General features: G+C 44.4%; 1 protein-coding gene across 4 annotated transcripts in view; it reads left to right on the top strand.

Moving 5' to 3' along the window:
- SLC39A5 (solute carrier family 39 member 5) overlaps positions 1–12060 on the top strand; it is a 93462-nt gene extending 81402 nt beyond the window's left edge. For all 4 annotated transcript variants that reach the window (XM_077297533.1, XM_077297534.1, XM_077297536.1 and 1 more), the window contains exons 10-12: positions 64–144; positions 6819–7009; positions 11558–12060. In XM_077297533.1, the coding sequence (XP_077153648.1) occupies positions 64–144; positions 6819–7009; positions 11558–11680 (395 nt within the window). In that variant the 3' untranslated portion in view covers positions 11681–12060. The remainder of the gene's footprint in view (positions 1–63; positions 145–6818; positions 7010–11557) is intronic.
- The last annotated feature ends 2001 nt before the right edge of the window (positions 12061–14061 follow it).

Genomic DNA, 14061 nt, shown 5'->3' with positions numbered 1-14061 from the left:
GTATATGCAGAAATGGAAATGATTCAACATCCTGTTAACAGACCGCGTGTTTGGATCTTTTAGGTGCTGCCTTCTCTGACAGTTTCTCTAGCGGCCTCAGTACCACGGTTGCTGTATTCTGCCATGAACTACCACATGAACTTGGTGAGTGATAAAACTATACATTTACTGTACTAAATCATATAGGAAAGTTGCCATTAGTGAAAAGTTAGAAAACATCAACAGATTTACACTAGGCATCATAGTTTAAAATATTGTCGGAGAGGTTTCTTTTCCAACATAAATAATAAAATCTCAGAATACAAGGCTGTTTAATACGTGAAGATAAAGTACATTTTGGGGTTTGTTCACACATAGCGAGTTTGAAGATTGACAGAATTCCCTAAAATCCGGATGGCTGATGGATATGCTCTGGTTACTGACGGGAGGTGCAAGTAGACTTGGGATTAGCTCTAGACTTAGATAATGTAAAGGAAGTTGGCAGCACTTTCTGGTTAAATTCTGAATGAATTGTGAAAAAATTACATTTGGTATCGCAGTGAATAAAGTTAATGCAATCGATGAGATCAGTATAATATTAAATGACTGGCGACTCTCTGATTGCAACGTTTCTGGGATTCTGTTAAATAGTCGCAGGCAGAAAAGAGCAATAAGAATAGAGCAATGACCACTACATCACTCAGAACCCTCCATCCTTGTTGCTCTTTTCTACCTGTGATTAACTGATAAAGGCCTAGAGGGGCCAAAACGTTGCAATCTTAAAGTCACTCGTCCATTTGCTATTATATTAGTCCAATAAATTGCATTAACTTTATTCACTCTAAAATACAAATTTTTTTTTTTGCAGTAATCCACCCAGTTCTGTGAACACGCTTTTTACATTCCCTAAAATCTGTAGACTTTTTCCATTGTGTGTAAACGAAGTTTCTTAAAACCCCTTTCACTTACATTGAACTGGAAGGCCATCTAATATATAATTGCCTAGAATACTACTTCCTGCAATTTGTGCCAACTTCCGTGGCTTTGTCCGGAGCTAATGTCCGGAGCTAATGTCCGGAGCTAATGTCCGGAGATAAGTGACGTCACCAGTGTCCTACACCCAGGCAGAGCACAGGGGCCCCAGGCAGCATATGGGGCCCCAGGCAGAGCACAGTGGTCCCAGGCAGAGCACAGGGGCCCCAGGCAGCCTATGGGGCCCCAGGCAGAGCACAGTGGCCCCAGGCAGAGCACAGGGGCCCCAGGCAGGATATGGGGCCCCAGGCAGAGCACAGGGGCCCCAGGCAGCATATGGGGCCCCAGGCAGAGCACAGTGGCCCCAGGCAGAGCACAGTGGCCCCAGGCAGAGCACAGGGGCCCCAGGCAGAGCACAGGGGCCCCAGGCAGCATATGGGGCCCCAGGCAGAGCACAGGGGCCCCAGGCAGCATATGGGGCCCCAGGCAGAGCACAGGGGCCCCAGGCAGAGCACAGGGGCCCCAGGCAGAGCACAGGGGCCCCAGGCAGCATATGGGGCCCCAGGCAGAGCACAGGGGCCCCAGGCAGCATATGGGGCCCCAGGCAGAGCACAGTGGCCCCAGGCAGAGCACATGGGCCCCAGGCAGAACATGGGGCCCCAGGCAGAGCACAGGGGCCCCAGGCAGCATATGGGGCCCCAGGCAGAGCACAGGGGCCCCAGGCAGCATATGGGGCCCCAGGCAGAGCACAGTGGCCCCATGCAGCATATGGGGCCCCAGGCAGAGCACAGTGGCCCCAGGCAGAGCACAGGGGCCCCAGGCAGCATATGGGGCCCCAGGCAGAGCACAGTGGTCCCAGGCAGAGCACAGGGGCCCCAGGCAGCTTATGGGGCCCCAGGCAGAGCACAGTGGCCCCAGGCAGAACATGGGGCCCCAGGCAGAGCACAGTGGCCCCAGGCAGAGCACAGGGGCCCCAGGCAGAACATGGGGCCCCAGGCAGAGCACAGGGGCCCCAGGCAGAGCACAGGGGCCCCAGGCAGCATATGGGGCCCCAGGCAAAGCACAGGGGCCCCAGGCAGCATATGGGGCCCCAGGCAGAGCACAGGGGCCCCAGGCAGAGCACAGTGGCCCCAGGCAGAGCACACACCAAATCGGAGGCCGAGGGGCCCCGCCAACCAAATCGGAGGCCGAGGAGCCCTGCCCAACAAATCGAAGGCCGAGCGGCCCCGCCCACCAAAGCGGAGGCCGAGGGGCCCGGCCCCACCCACCAAAGCGGTGGCCGAGGGGCCCCGACCACCACATCGGAGGCCGAGGGGCCCCGCCCACCAAATCGGAGGCCGAGGGGCCCCGCCCACCAAATTGGAGGCCGAGGGTCCCCGCCCACCAAATCGGAGGCCGAGGGGCCCCGCCTACCAAATCGGAGGACGAGGGGCCCCACCAACCAAATCGGAGGCCGAGGAGCCCCGCCCACCAAAAGTAAGTGCGGCCCCAAAAGTAAGTGCGCCCCCGGGTGCAAAAGTAAGTGCGCCCCCGGGTGCAAAAGTAAGTGCGCCCCGGGTGCAAAAGTAAGTGCGCCCCCGGGTGCAAAAGTAAGTGCGCCCCCGGGTGCAAAAGTAAGTGCGCCCCCGGGTGCAAAAGTAAGTGCGCCCCCGGGTGCAAAAGTAAGTGCGCCTCCGGGTGCAAAAGTAAGTGCGCCCCCGGGTGCAAAAGTAAGCGCGCCCCCGGCCCCGGGTGCAAAAGTAAGCGCGCCCCCCAGTCCCGTGTGTGAAAAGTGCTGCTGTAAAGCTGGTAGCGCTGTTCAAGCACCATGTATTTCCTTCAGGAAATGCCCATCTAATATATAATTGCCTAGAATACTACTTCCTGCAATTTGTGCCAAGAAAGAACATACCAATATACATAGTTATTGATACATATTATTTATTATTTACATTATTGCTCTTAAGCAAAGAACCGTTGTTGTGGCATTTGCCACAACACGCAAAGTTGTTGTCTGATGTCTTTCATCACTCCCCTCATAAGCATGTTCATGGATCCTGTGTAACTGTACCTTAAATAACAAGAATTGTCAAGAGCTGGTGAGTGCAGCCATTTTTTGTTCTTTCTTACTATTATTTATTAATTGTATTATTCTTACATTTGAATAAATAAAGTATATATGGATTCTAGACTCCCGATTCTTTAGAATCGGGCTGCCATCTAGTGTTCACATAAAGCGTAAATACTGCACTTTTTTCTACTATGTTTTTTTGTGCACAAAATCTGCTGCATTCAACTGTCCCAGCAAAGTGGATATAATTTCATGAAAACTCCTAGCCACTGTGTATTTAAAAAAATGTAGAACTGTGCGATATTTTTGTTTTGTTTTTTTCGGTGTGTATTTTTTTCTCTACAGGCTTCTATGGAAAGCCTGAAAAATCCCAGGTGCATTTTAAAGTCCAGAATCAAATCTGTTTTGATTTGGAACAAAAAAAAGAAAAAAGAAAGCTGCTTTAAGTCTTCACCAAACAGGCAGTGATCGCTACTAGGGAATCCAGTCATTTCCCATTTATTTGATGCCTAAGGACTTGTGCTAACGACTGGATTTTCGGTCCGTGTGTGACCTAACAAATCATCAGATCGCACTCGGACCAATGCTATTCAATGGGGCCGTGCACATGTCCGATTCTTTCCTCGGGAGAAAATATGGTAGTGTGACCCTAGCTTAAGCCTAAGGCTATGTTTCCATGAGGCGTAATCTCTGCACTTTAGACGCAGCAGATACCCCTCTCCGCCCAAAGCGCCACCACCTGTTGTACGCTCAGTGATTCCGGATGTGTTCATCGAACCAGGGCCGGCTCCAGGTTTTTGAGGGCCTCGGGCGAAAGAGTCTGTGGGCCCCCCCCTTTAACACATACCATGATTCATGATCGCATATAACACAACCATGTAGTATATAACACAGCCCACGTAGTATATAACACAGTCACGTAGCATATTACACAGCCATGTAGTATATAACAGCCCACGTAGCATATAACACAGCCACGTAGTATATAGCACAGCCCACATAGCATATAACAGCCCATATAGTATATAGCACAGCCACTTATTATATAACACAGCCCACATAGTATATAGAACAGCCATGTAGTATATAGCACAGCCCACGTAGCATATAACAGCCCACGTAGTATATAGCCTGGCCCACGTAGTATATAGAACAACCATGTAGTATATAGCACAGACATGTAGTATACAGCACAGCCCCCCTCCCCCCCAAGAATGGCCCACAGTCCAGTACTCACTGTTATAGTTACAAGAAAAAAACACTCCTCACCTCTCACCGTGCCCACGCCACGCTGCTCCCTGCTCTGGTCTCGGCGGCTGCCGCTGCACTGCCTGACACACAGCGAGTGCGCGATTATGTCATCGCGCACCCGCAGCGGCAGTGTCAGAGTGGGGAATGATGGGAGAGGGAGCGTTAGGTGACGCTCTCTCCTCCATCATTTGCTTTGAACTTTACCGGCAGACGCCGGTATAGTTCAATGCAGCGGGGGAGTCGGCGCTGGCGGGCCCCCCTGCCTCACAGGGGCCCCATAGCGGCTGCGTGATGTGCCGCTAGCTGAGGGCCCCTGGGGGAGCGAGGGCCCTAGGCACTGGCAGCTGTCTGCCCCTAATGCCGGCCCTGAATGGGCCCCCCTGTCTTGCCAGGGCCCCGGCACTTGCCCGGGTACGCCGGGTGCTGATGCCGGCCCTGCATCGAACACATGCGGAATCACCGCATCATATTCATAGACTGGGTTATTTATCTTGCGGAGACTGAGCGTCTCTGCAAGATAAATAGATATGCTGCGGTCTGGAAAGACGCGCCGCATATCCGGTTACGCAGGGCCACCGGATGCAGCCCTGCACGCATAGTGGATTTCATAAAATCCCCTCCACAACGCTTTAACATCTGGACGCAGTGTCCAATCCGCAGCAAATCCTGAACGTGGAAACATACCCTAAGGGTGGCGCTCTAACTACATGGAAACCTAAACAAATAAGAAAAATGGTTGGTACTCTCCACTTGTCAATAAACTTTTCTTTATTGGTGAAAGTTCATGCACAAATGTGAACAGTTTATTGATGTGTGATTTCTTACTTGTTTAAGTTTCCATGTAAAATGCAGCATTTACCTTATGCTACATGTAAATATGGTCTTGTTGCTTTTTTTTTCAATATATACAAGAATGCTGAACATGGCCAGGGTTCTTATTATACTATCGGGCAGGGACAGACATACTACGGGATAAAACCTGTCCACTGGGGTCCAAGATGTAAGGGGGCCACATCCACCTCAAACATAGGTGGAATTGTGCACTATGATGAGCTATTGGGCTGCGATGGGCCCATATATTGGTCTTCCACAAGGAAGTGCTCTCGTGTTAGATAACAGAACTGCAGTGGTTTCCTTCCACTTGCACACAGATTTTCTCCCCCATCCACCCAGAGAGAGGCTGGAACTCGTGTGGCAAATGAACTAAATTAAACTAAAATATCCTACCTCACAGTTGGAACGGCGCGTCCCCTGGATAACGAGGTTGGCTGCCGCACTTCAGCCCTCCGTGGTGTAAAAGGGCTGCAGTGTCAGTGGTGCATAGACCAAGAGGGAGCGTCCTCCCGTGGTGAAAAAAATCCCCTGTGCGCTTGCTACTGATAGTTATGGCAGGACGCCTCGGCCGATGGCGCCGCCGAACAGCAGCGAGGCGAGTGAGGGGCGTGGCTAAAAGGTGACGTCACCTGTCCAAGAAATGGACACTAGCAGGGGCCATCCCGACGCGAGGGAACCGACCCTCTTTCTCAAGTGCAATAGGGTGTTCTCCTAATGTAACCAAGATGTATGGCTGTCCTGAGGAAGGCGTCGTGTGACTCTGAAACGCGTTGACAATAGACCATCAGACTATATCCAAGTGTGGATATCATTCCTCCAGCAAGCGGGGATCACTTCCATTTCTCTGGCAATCATAAGCCAGATAGTTAAACTATACAAATAAGTTATTACATAACATTTCTCATATGTTTAGTTTATGTCGGCCTCGTTTTTCAAATGCACTTTTATTTTGTTAGGATGTTACAAGGTTTAAAATTTAGCAGCAATTTTTCAAGGAAATTTACAAAACTTGTGTTTGAGACATTCAGTTTTTTTAGACTTTGAGGGATCTATATAATGTAAATCCCCGCCAAAAAATGATGATACAATTTTTAAAACCGCACCCTTGAAAGTACTCAAAACCGCTGTTCGGTAGTTTGTGAACCTTTCAGGCGCTTCCCAGGAATTAACACAGGTTGTAATTACATGAAAAATGAAAATGTTTCCAGTAAAATGTTGCGAACAGCCTAACAAGCCACCACAGCCAACAGACCAAGGTGGCCATTATATTACTTGGCCTTTGAAACCATTAGAATCTCTCAATCATAATCTCTATGTGGGGATGGGATTATAGAAGTCCTTCCCTCTGTTAACCATCTACATGCCAGTGTTGCCACTGACAGCAGCATCTATGGGGTTAACAGATGAAGATGGCGGCTGGTAAGTATAATACTAGGGTCAAGGATCTTAGATTAGTGACCTCACTCGAGTCCTGAAATAATATAAAAACCTCTCGATTGATGCTTTAACATTCAAGGTAGCGCTAAAGCGCCAGGGGGAAGACTATAGTGGTCTTTTTCAAATTATTTTAATTTTGTACACTGTTGTTTTCTGCTAATTGCCTCAACTTTTTAACAATCGACATAGTTGTATTAAAATGGTAATTGCCATTTACCAAAATGTTATCAGAGGAAGGGATTTTCTAGGTCTTAAATTTGTTCTGTAGCTTGAGATGAATATTATCTTTTTTCAGGTGATTTTGCAGTCTTGCTTCAAAATGGAGTCCGGATGAGAAAAATCTTATTTTTCTGCCTGATTTCTGCATTGCTCTCATATCTGGGTATGGTGGTCGGAGCCATCGCCAGCCAGCATTCAAGTCAAGTCACTCCCTGGATATTTTCTGCTACTGCTGGAATCTTTCTATATGTGGCACTTGTAGATATGGTAGGTCAACATTACACTGATAATTGCATAACTTGTGGGAATATTATTTACGCCTCCATGTGTCCCAGTTCTCTTCTCTTTAGTTTTTTGCTTATTCTGTGAGCTTTGTCCTTGGCTACTGAACTGAAAGTTGTATAAGCAAGGAAAATATTCTCGTTCACACACGACAGCTTTGTTGCAAATATTTATGTAACTGAAAATTTGACTTGGGCTATGTTCCCATGTAGCGTAAGGGTTTTATTTTTACACTACTTTTTTGTGCAGGTGTCCTCACCAAAATCTGCAATACTAATCTGTACTGATTATTGCATTTATGCTACTTTTTTTTAGCTGCTTTTTTTATGCATTTTTGTTGCAGGTTTGAAGCAGCATTTTTGTTAGGCCTCGGTCAGACATAAGTATTTGGTCAGTATTTTGCATCAGTGCTTGTATGCCAAAACCAAGAATGGAACGTACAAAGGAAAACCTATAACTGAACGAATGACATCTGTCCAGTGATTTGGAGACACTCCTACTTTTGACATAGAAATACTGAATTTGTGAATATAGCCGAAATGCGTGTTCTAGTACATAAACACTCGGGTTTCTGTAGTTAAAAATGCAACTGTTTTTTACATGTATTTTTTTTCAGGCTCCCCAGAGAAGCACAGAGGGAAAAAAACACACCAAAAAAAAATGCACAGTTCAGCACTGTATTTAAACGGACAGCAGGTTTTCAGTAAATGACATCCTCTTTGCTTGAACTGTTGAACGAAACAGATTTTGGCAGCTGAATGCAAACACTGACCGCAGTTGAACACTCCAGCTCCATTCAATGTGTAGCAGTTGCTGCTTGTATCCACCATGACCTGATCTGCAGTTCTCGGCAGTAGATGCTACACATTTATCAGAGCTGAGCAGCACAGTATCGTTCAATGTTTGCAACCAGCCACAGCTGGTCAGTTGGAGTGTCGAAAAAACCCATCAATAGGATATGATTGACCTTTAGTGATGTTATTTTGAAGGCAAAATAATGAGAAAGTGTGTGAAAAACGGACATATGTCACAATAGTGCCAGGAACAACAAGATTACCCATTGGTTATTTTTTTGCGAATACATGAAAAGTGTTTAGTGTAGGACAGATACATTGGTGGCCAGGGATATAATTTTTAGTACACCGTGTGTATATGGGGTTTTATATTGTCTTTTATAACCGCCTTATGATAGAAGTAATTATATGGTAGAGATTGTTTGTTTGAAATGTTAAAAACATGGATGTTTTGTTCCAAAAACAGCGCCACTCTTTTACATGGGTTATGTGTTTAATTGCAGCTACATTTATGTTCAGAAAAATAGCAATCGAACATAATGTGTTTTAATTATGGTTTTTAAAGAAAGATAATGGCCTGCACTCTGTCCTAATTCAAGGTGCTGGTGTAATGGGCCGGATGACCCTGAGTCCATAAAGTAGAAATTCACCGCACACTCTGAGGATTTTCAAGTGATGCAAGAAAAAAACGTTTATTGTGGAGAACAAAAAAACAGTAAAAAGTGGCAGAGCGCAGAAAAAAATTTCCGAGCAACTATATATAATTGAGTGACGTTTCGACCTATCCCAGGTCTTATTCAATACGTCGTCAATGCTGTCTTGATGGTGGATGTTCCCTGTATAGGGAAGCCTCCCTGGTTGTGGTGATGTGTACAATGGGCTGCATAGTCCTCAGTGAGAAAGCGATATGCTTTAAGGTTGTGGATAGTGGCGGCGCTCCAGCCCCTTGCCTGGTGCCTGCTGCTGGCGCCCCCTGAAGAAGTGTGGATGAAACGTGCGTCGGGGTGGAGGGACACGGCACGGACTCCACTCACAGTGAGTAGGATCATGAGAGGTTCCATTTCATGTCTAATTGTGGATTTTTGATCATATACGATGTGATAATTGGGTGTTACACTCAATCCACACACTGTACTAGTCAGAACTATTACTAGGCCACCTTACATATAGTAACTTGATTTTTGTTTTTCAATTTTGGCACATAGCTCTTTATTCACATAATATGAGCAGCCACTGATTGATAGATTTACCTCTACCATGTATACTAAACAGTGTGTTTAAAGGAGTTAGTGTCTTTCTCATTTTGAGGTTACTATAGGTTTAACTTTATTCTTGTGCATTATAAATTGTCATTAATAAATATTGTTCATTTTTCAAATTGTTGACTTGTGTTTTTTTCTGTTCACTCCCTGATACATGGGATAATAATGACAGACGGGTTTTTCGGAGTTTGATAAACACATGTTACTTTTTGGATCTATTGCTTGATATAACAATATTCCAGTTTATAAATGAAAATGCAGACACTATTTTTTTCTTCATTTTCAATTTACAAATTCACATTTTTGTTCATTTTTTTCATTTGGAATTGAATGTGTAGTGCTCCCAGTGCCTTTGTGTTCATGGAAATAAATACTATTATAAGGATTGAGCTTTTTCTCAGTTGTTTTAAACACAATGCTACTATTTTGCACATATCTGTAGATCCTATTTTAGTTTATGTAGCTAAGTTGCAACACCAGACATAGTCCATGGACAACGCAGGTATGGTGTTTGGAAAAAAAATAAAAATATATATTTACACATAATTAAAAAAAAAATTATATATATATATATATATATATATATATAACCTGGCCTTCCCCTTATACAGTGGGGCAAAAAAGTATTTAGTCAGTCAGCAATAGTGCAAGTTCCACCACTTAAAAAGATGAGAGGCGTCTGTAATTTACATCATAGGTAGACCTCAGCTATGGGAGACAAACTGAGACAAAAAAATCCAGAAAATCACATTGTCTGTTTTTTTTAATCATTTTATTTGCATATTATGGTGGAAAATAAGTATTTGGTCAGAAACAAACAATCAAGATTTCTGGCTCTCACAGACCTGTAACTTCTTCTTTAAGAGTCTCCTCTTTCCTCCACTCATTACCTGTAGTAATGGCACCTGTTTAAACTTGTTATCAGTATAAAAAGACACCTGTGCACACCCTCAAACAGTCTGACTCCAAAGTCCACTATGGTGAAGACCAAAGAGCTGTCAAAGGACACCAGAAACAAAATTGTAGCCCTGCACCAGGCTGGGAAGACTGAATCTGCAATAGCCAACCAGCTTGGAGTGAAGAAATCAACAGTGGGAGCAATAATTAGAAAATGGAAGACATTCAAGACCACTGATAATCTCCCTCGATCTGGGGCTCCACGCAAAATCCCACCCTGTGGGGTCAGAATGATCACAAGAACGGTGAGCAAAAATCCCAGAACCACGCAGGGGGGACCTAGTGAATGAACTGCAGAGAGCTGGGACCAATGTAACAAGGCCTACCATAAGTAACACACTACGCCACCATGGACTCAGATCCTGCAGTGCCAGACGTGTCCCACTGCTTAAGCCAGTACATGTCCGGGCCCGTCTGAAGTTTGCTAGAGAGCATTTGGATGATCCAGAGGAGTTTTGGGAGAATGTCCTATGGTCTGATGAAACCAAACTGGAACTGTTTGGTAGAAACACAACTTGTCGTGTTTGAAGGAAAAAGAATACTGAGTTGCATCCATCAAACACCATACCTACTGTAAAGCATGGTGGTGGAAACATCATGCATTGGGGCTGTTTCTCTGCAAAGGGGCCAGGACGACTGATCCGGGTACATGAAAGAGTGAATGGGGCCATGTATCGTGAGATTTTGAGTGCAAACCTCCTTCCATCAGCAAGGGCATAGAAGATGAAACGTGGCTGGGTCTTTCAACATGACAATGATCCAAAGCACACCGCCAGGGCAACGAAGGAGTGGCTTCGTAAGAAGCATTTCAAGGTCCTGGAGTGGCCTAGCCAGTCTCCAGATCTCAACCCTATAGAAAACCTTTGGAGGGACTTGAAAGTCCGTGTTGCCAAGCGAAAAGCCAAAAACATCACTGCTCTAGAGGAGATCTGCATGGAGGAATGGGCCAACATACCAACAACAGTGTGTGGCAACCTTGTGAAGACTTACAGAAAACGTTTGACCTCTGTCATTGCCAACAAAGGATATATTACAAAGTATTGAGATGAAATTTTGTTTCTGACCAAATACTTATTTTCCACCATAATATGCAAATAAAATGATAAAAAAAACAGACAATGTGATTTTCTGGATTTTTTTTTCTCAGTTTGTCTCCCATAGTTGAGGTCTACCTATGATGTAAATTACAGACACCTCTCATCTTTTTAAGTGGTGGAACTTGCACTATTGCTGACTGACTAAATACTTTTTTGCCCCACTGTATACTCTAGAAGTGTACTACAGGAATTGCCTGAAATAGGGATTATCTGCTGACTTTGAAGGCTACAGTTCTGAAGAAATCTGGGCTTTCATCATGTCACAGTGTATGTGGTTTTATCCAAAAAAATTCTGTGCAAAATACTAATTCCCAAAAATGATGAACAAAAATGGGGTCAACTGCAATTTAAGGTATTTAACAATATTCCAAATAATAAACCCTAACTAACATATTCATGTGATTTTATCTCATTTGAATGCAGCTTCCGCAAATGCTGTATCGTAAGGCTTCAGACCACTGCCAAGGAACGGACTGCATTCTCCACAGCATTGGCTTCCTGCTTGGATGTGGAATAATGCTGTGCATCGCCCTGTTCCAGGAGTAGATGGAAATGAAGAAACAGACTTTATTTATCAACATGCCCAATACTAAGAAGCTGAAGTAACCTCACGTAGATTGTGAAGACTTTAATATACTCCCACATGGTATCAGTGATATTCCCAGAAATGCCAGAACTCTGTTTTACTACAAATACTTCTCTGATGTTGTGAGGTCAAAGGAGACCCCACCAATTCTCCAAGGACCCATGACGTGGACTAAGTGTCAGCACTCCTGATACCATCCAGTTACCACTTACTCTAGTATAAAAGCTGCACCTAAAGATTGAGTATGTGAAATTACCCTACAACTGTGTTTTCTACAGTCTCAATGTGAAACTGCTCCAATTTACTTCGTGTTAAAAATAAAAGTTTTTATTTTCTATTAGCTTACCTTCTAGCCATCCTGATTTTGACCTCGTGCACAGCGCAGATCGTTTTTTTTTTTTAAATTTCTTTTAACCAGGTTTACTTTTATGGGAGATTAATTTCCTAGTTTCTAAACAAACAATCTAAACTGGGTATTTAAATTATTGTCTTTTTACCAAAAATGAGGCCACTTTATCAGCAAGCCACTCTAGTCCCGATAAGTACAATGGACTCTTAATCCATGATGTACACACATGATGCGAGGGTCTAGTCTTCGTCCTGCGCATGCACGTTGAAATATACTCATATCTTTGGTAAATGGATATTGACACGTACCTTTCTGTAAGGTTTACACAACTGTATTTTTGGTTTGAGTTTTGTAAGGAAAAATGGACAGTAAACTGACAGTGCTTAAACCAATGTTATGTAATGGAGCAGTGCAGATGAGCAATTTATTTTTTTCTTCACAGACTGAATCTGTACATTATATAAAAAAAAAACGCAGCATGCATTAGTTCTTTTGTGTTGGATGAGATTAGCCCATTCAAATCTATGGGTGAGCAAAAAAAAAATTCAATACAAAGCCACCGAGCATCATCCGAGTTTTAATTCTTTAACATTTTCAGTAAGTATACTTGTAAATTTTTAATAATTGCTGCTGTATAAAAATGGATACCATATGTATGACAAATGAAAAGAAAAATATCTTGCGTTTTCTGGATAGATTTTTTTTTTTATACACCCACGTGAACCCAGCTTTGGAAGCAGAGGGCAGTGCAGGGCCAGAAGAGAAGAAACTGTATTGGACTATAGGGGTTCTGTAGAAACAACATTTCTTTAGGCACTGTTGTAGCTGGCACATATGTATGTACACTCACTAAGCGGCTATGGTTAGGGTATGTGCACACGTTACAGATTTGCCTGTGGAATTTTCTGCTCAAAATCTGCATCTCTTGGCAGGTAAAAATCCGCGTGGATTTGATGCGTTTTTCATGCATTTTTTTTAATGCGGATTTGTATGCGTTTTTGAAAGCTAAATAAAGATCTATAATTGAAAAAAATAAAATAAAAAAAAATTGTGATGTAATTTCTTGTCCAACCTCTTAATTTACATAATCCATTGAAACATAATGTTTACACACACAGATAGATCATAGATAGACAGGTAATAGATACCGTATATACTCGAGTCGAGTATAAGCCGACCCGAGTATAAGCCGAGGCACCTACTTTTGCCACGAAAACCTGGGTAAGCTTATTGACTCGAGTATAAGCCGGGTATGTATTGTCCCCTCATCCCTGTCCTGCTATACATGGATCCCCTTTCCCTGTCCTGGTGTGCATGTTTCCTATTGAAAAAAAACCAAAACATCATACTCGCCTACCTGTGCGCCCTGGGTGCTTTCACTGCATCTCATTCGAGCTGCTGGCACCTGCCTGCAGCTCTTCCTGTGCTCAGCGGTCACGTGGTACTGCTCATTAAGGTGATGAATATGCGCTTCACGCCTATAAGGAGTGGAGATGCGTCCATATTCATCACTTTAGTGAGCGGTACCATGTAACCGCTGAGCACAGGAAGAGCTGCAGCCAGGCGCTGGTGGCCGAAATGAGATGCACTGCCAGCACCGAGGGCGCGCAGGTAGGTGAGTATGATGTGTGTACCGCCCCCCTCCCCTGCCGGATTTCTGTAAAATGTGCTGAAAAACTCTGCTTATACATGAGTATATACAGTAGATCGATAAGATAGATAATACCAAGCCCGATGTTTAGTAATAAACATAATAAAATGGTATATAAAGAGTTCAATAAAGAGAGAGACACAAAAAAATCTGCGTTAGGCCGGGGTCACACTTGCGAAAAACTCTAACGAGTCTCGCACCTCAATACTCAGCACTGCTGCTGGCACTCGGGACCAGAGCGTTCAGCTGCATAGAAATACATGCAGCCGCACGATCCGGTCTCGAGTGCCAACGGCAGTGTCGGGTATTGATGCGAAAGACTCATGTGAGTTTCTCACAAG

The sequence above is a fragment of the Ranitomeya variabilis genome, chromosome 3 (genome assembly GCF_051348905.1).
Source record: "Ranitomeya variabilis isolate aRanVar5 chromosome 3, aRanVar5.hap1, whole genome shotgun sequence".
Classification (NCBI taxonomy): domain Eukaryota; kingdom Metazoa; phylum Chordata; class Amphibia; order Anura; family Dendrobatidae; genus Ranitomeya; species Ranitomeya variabilis.
Note: the sequence above shows the minus strand (reverse complement) of the source record. Positions and strands in the feature narration are given on the sequence as shown.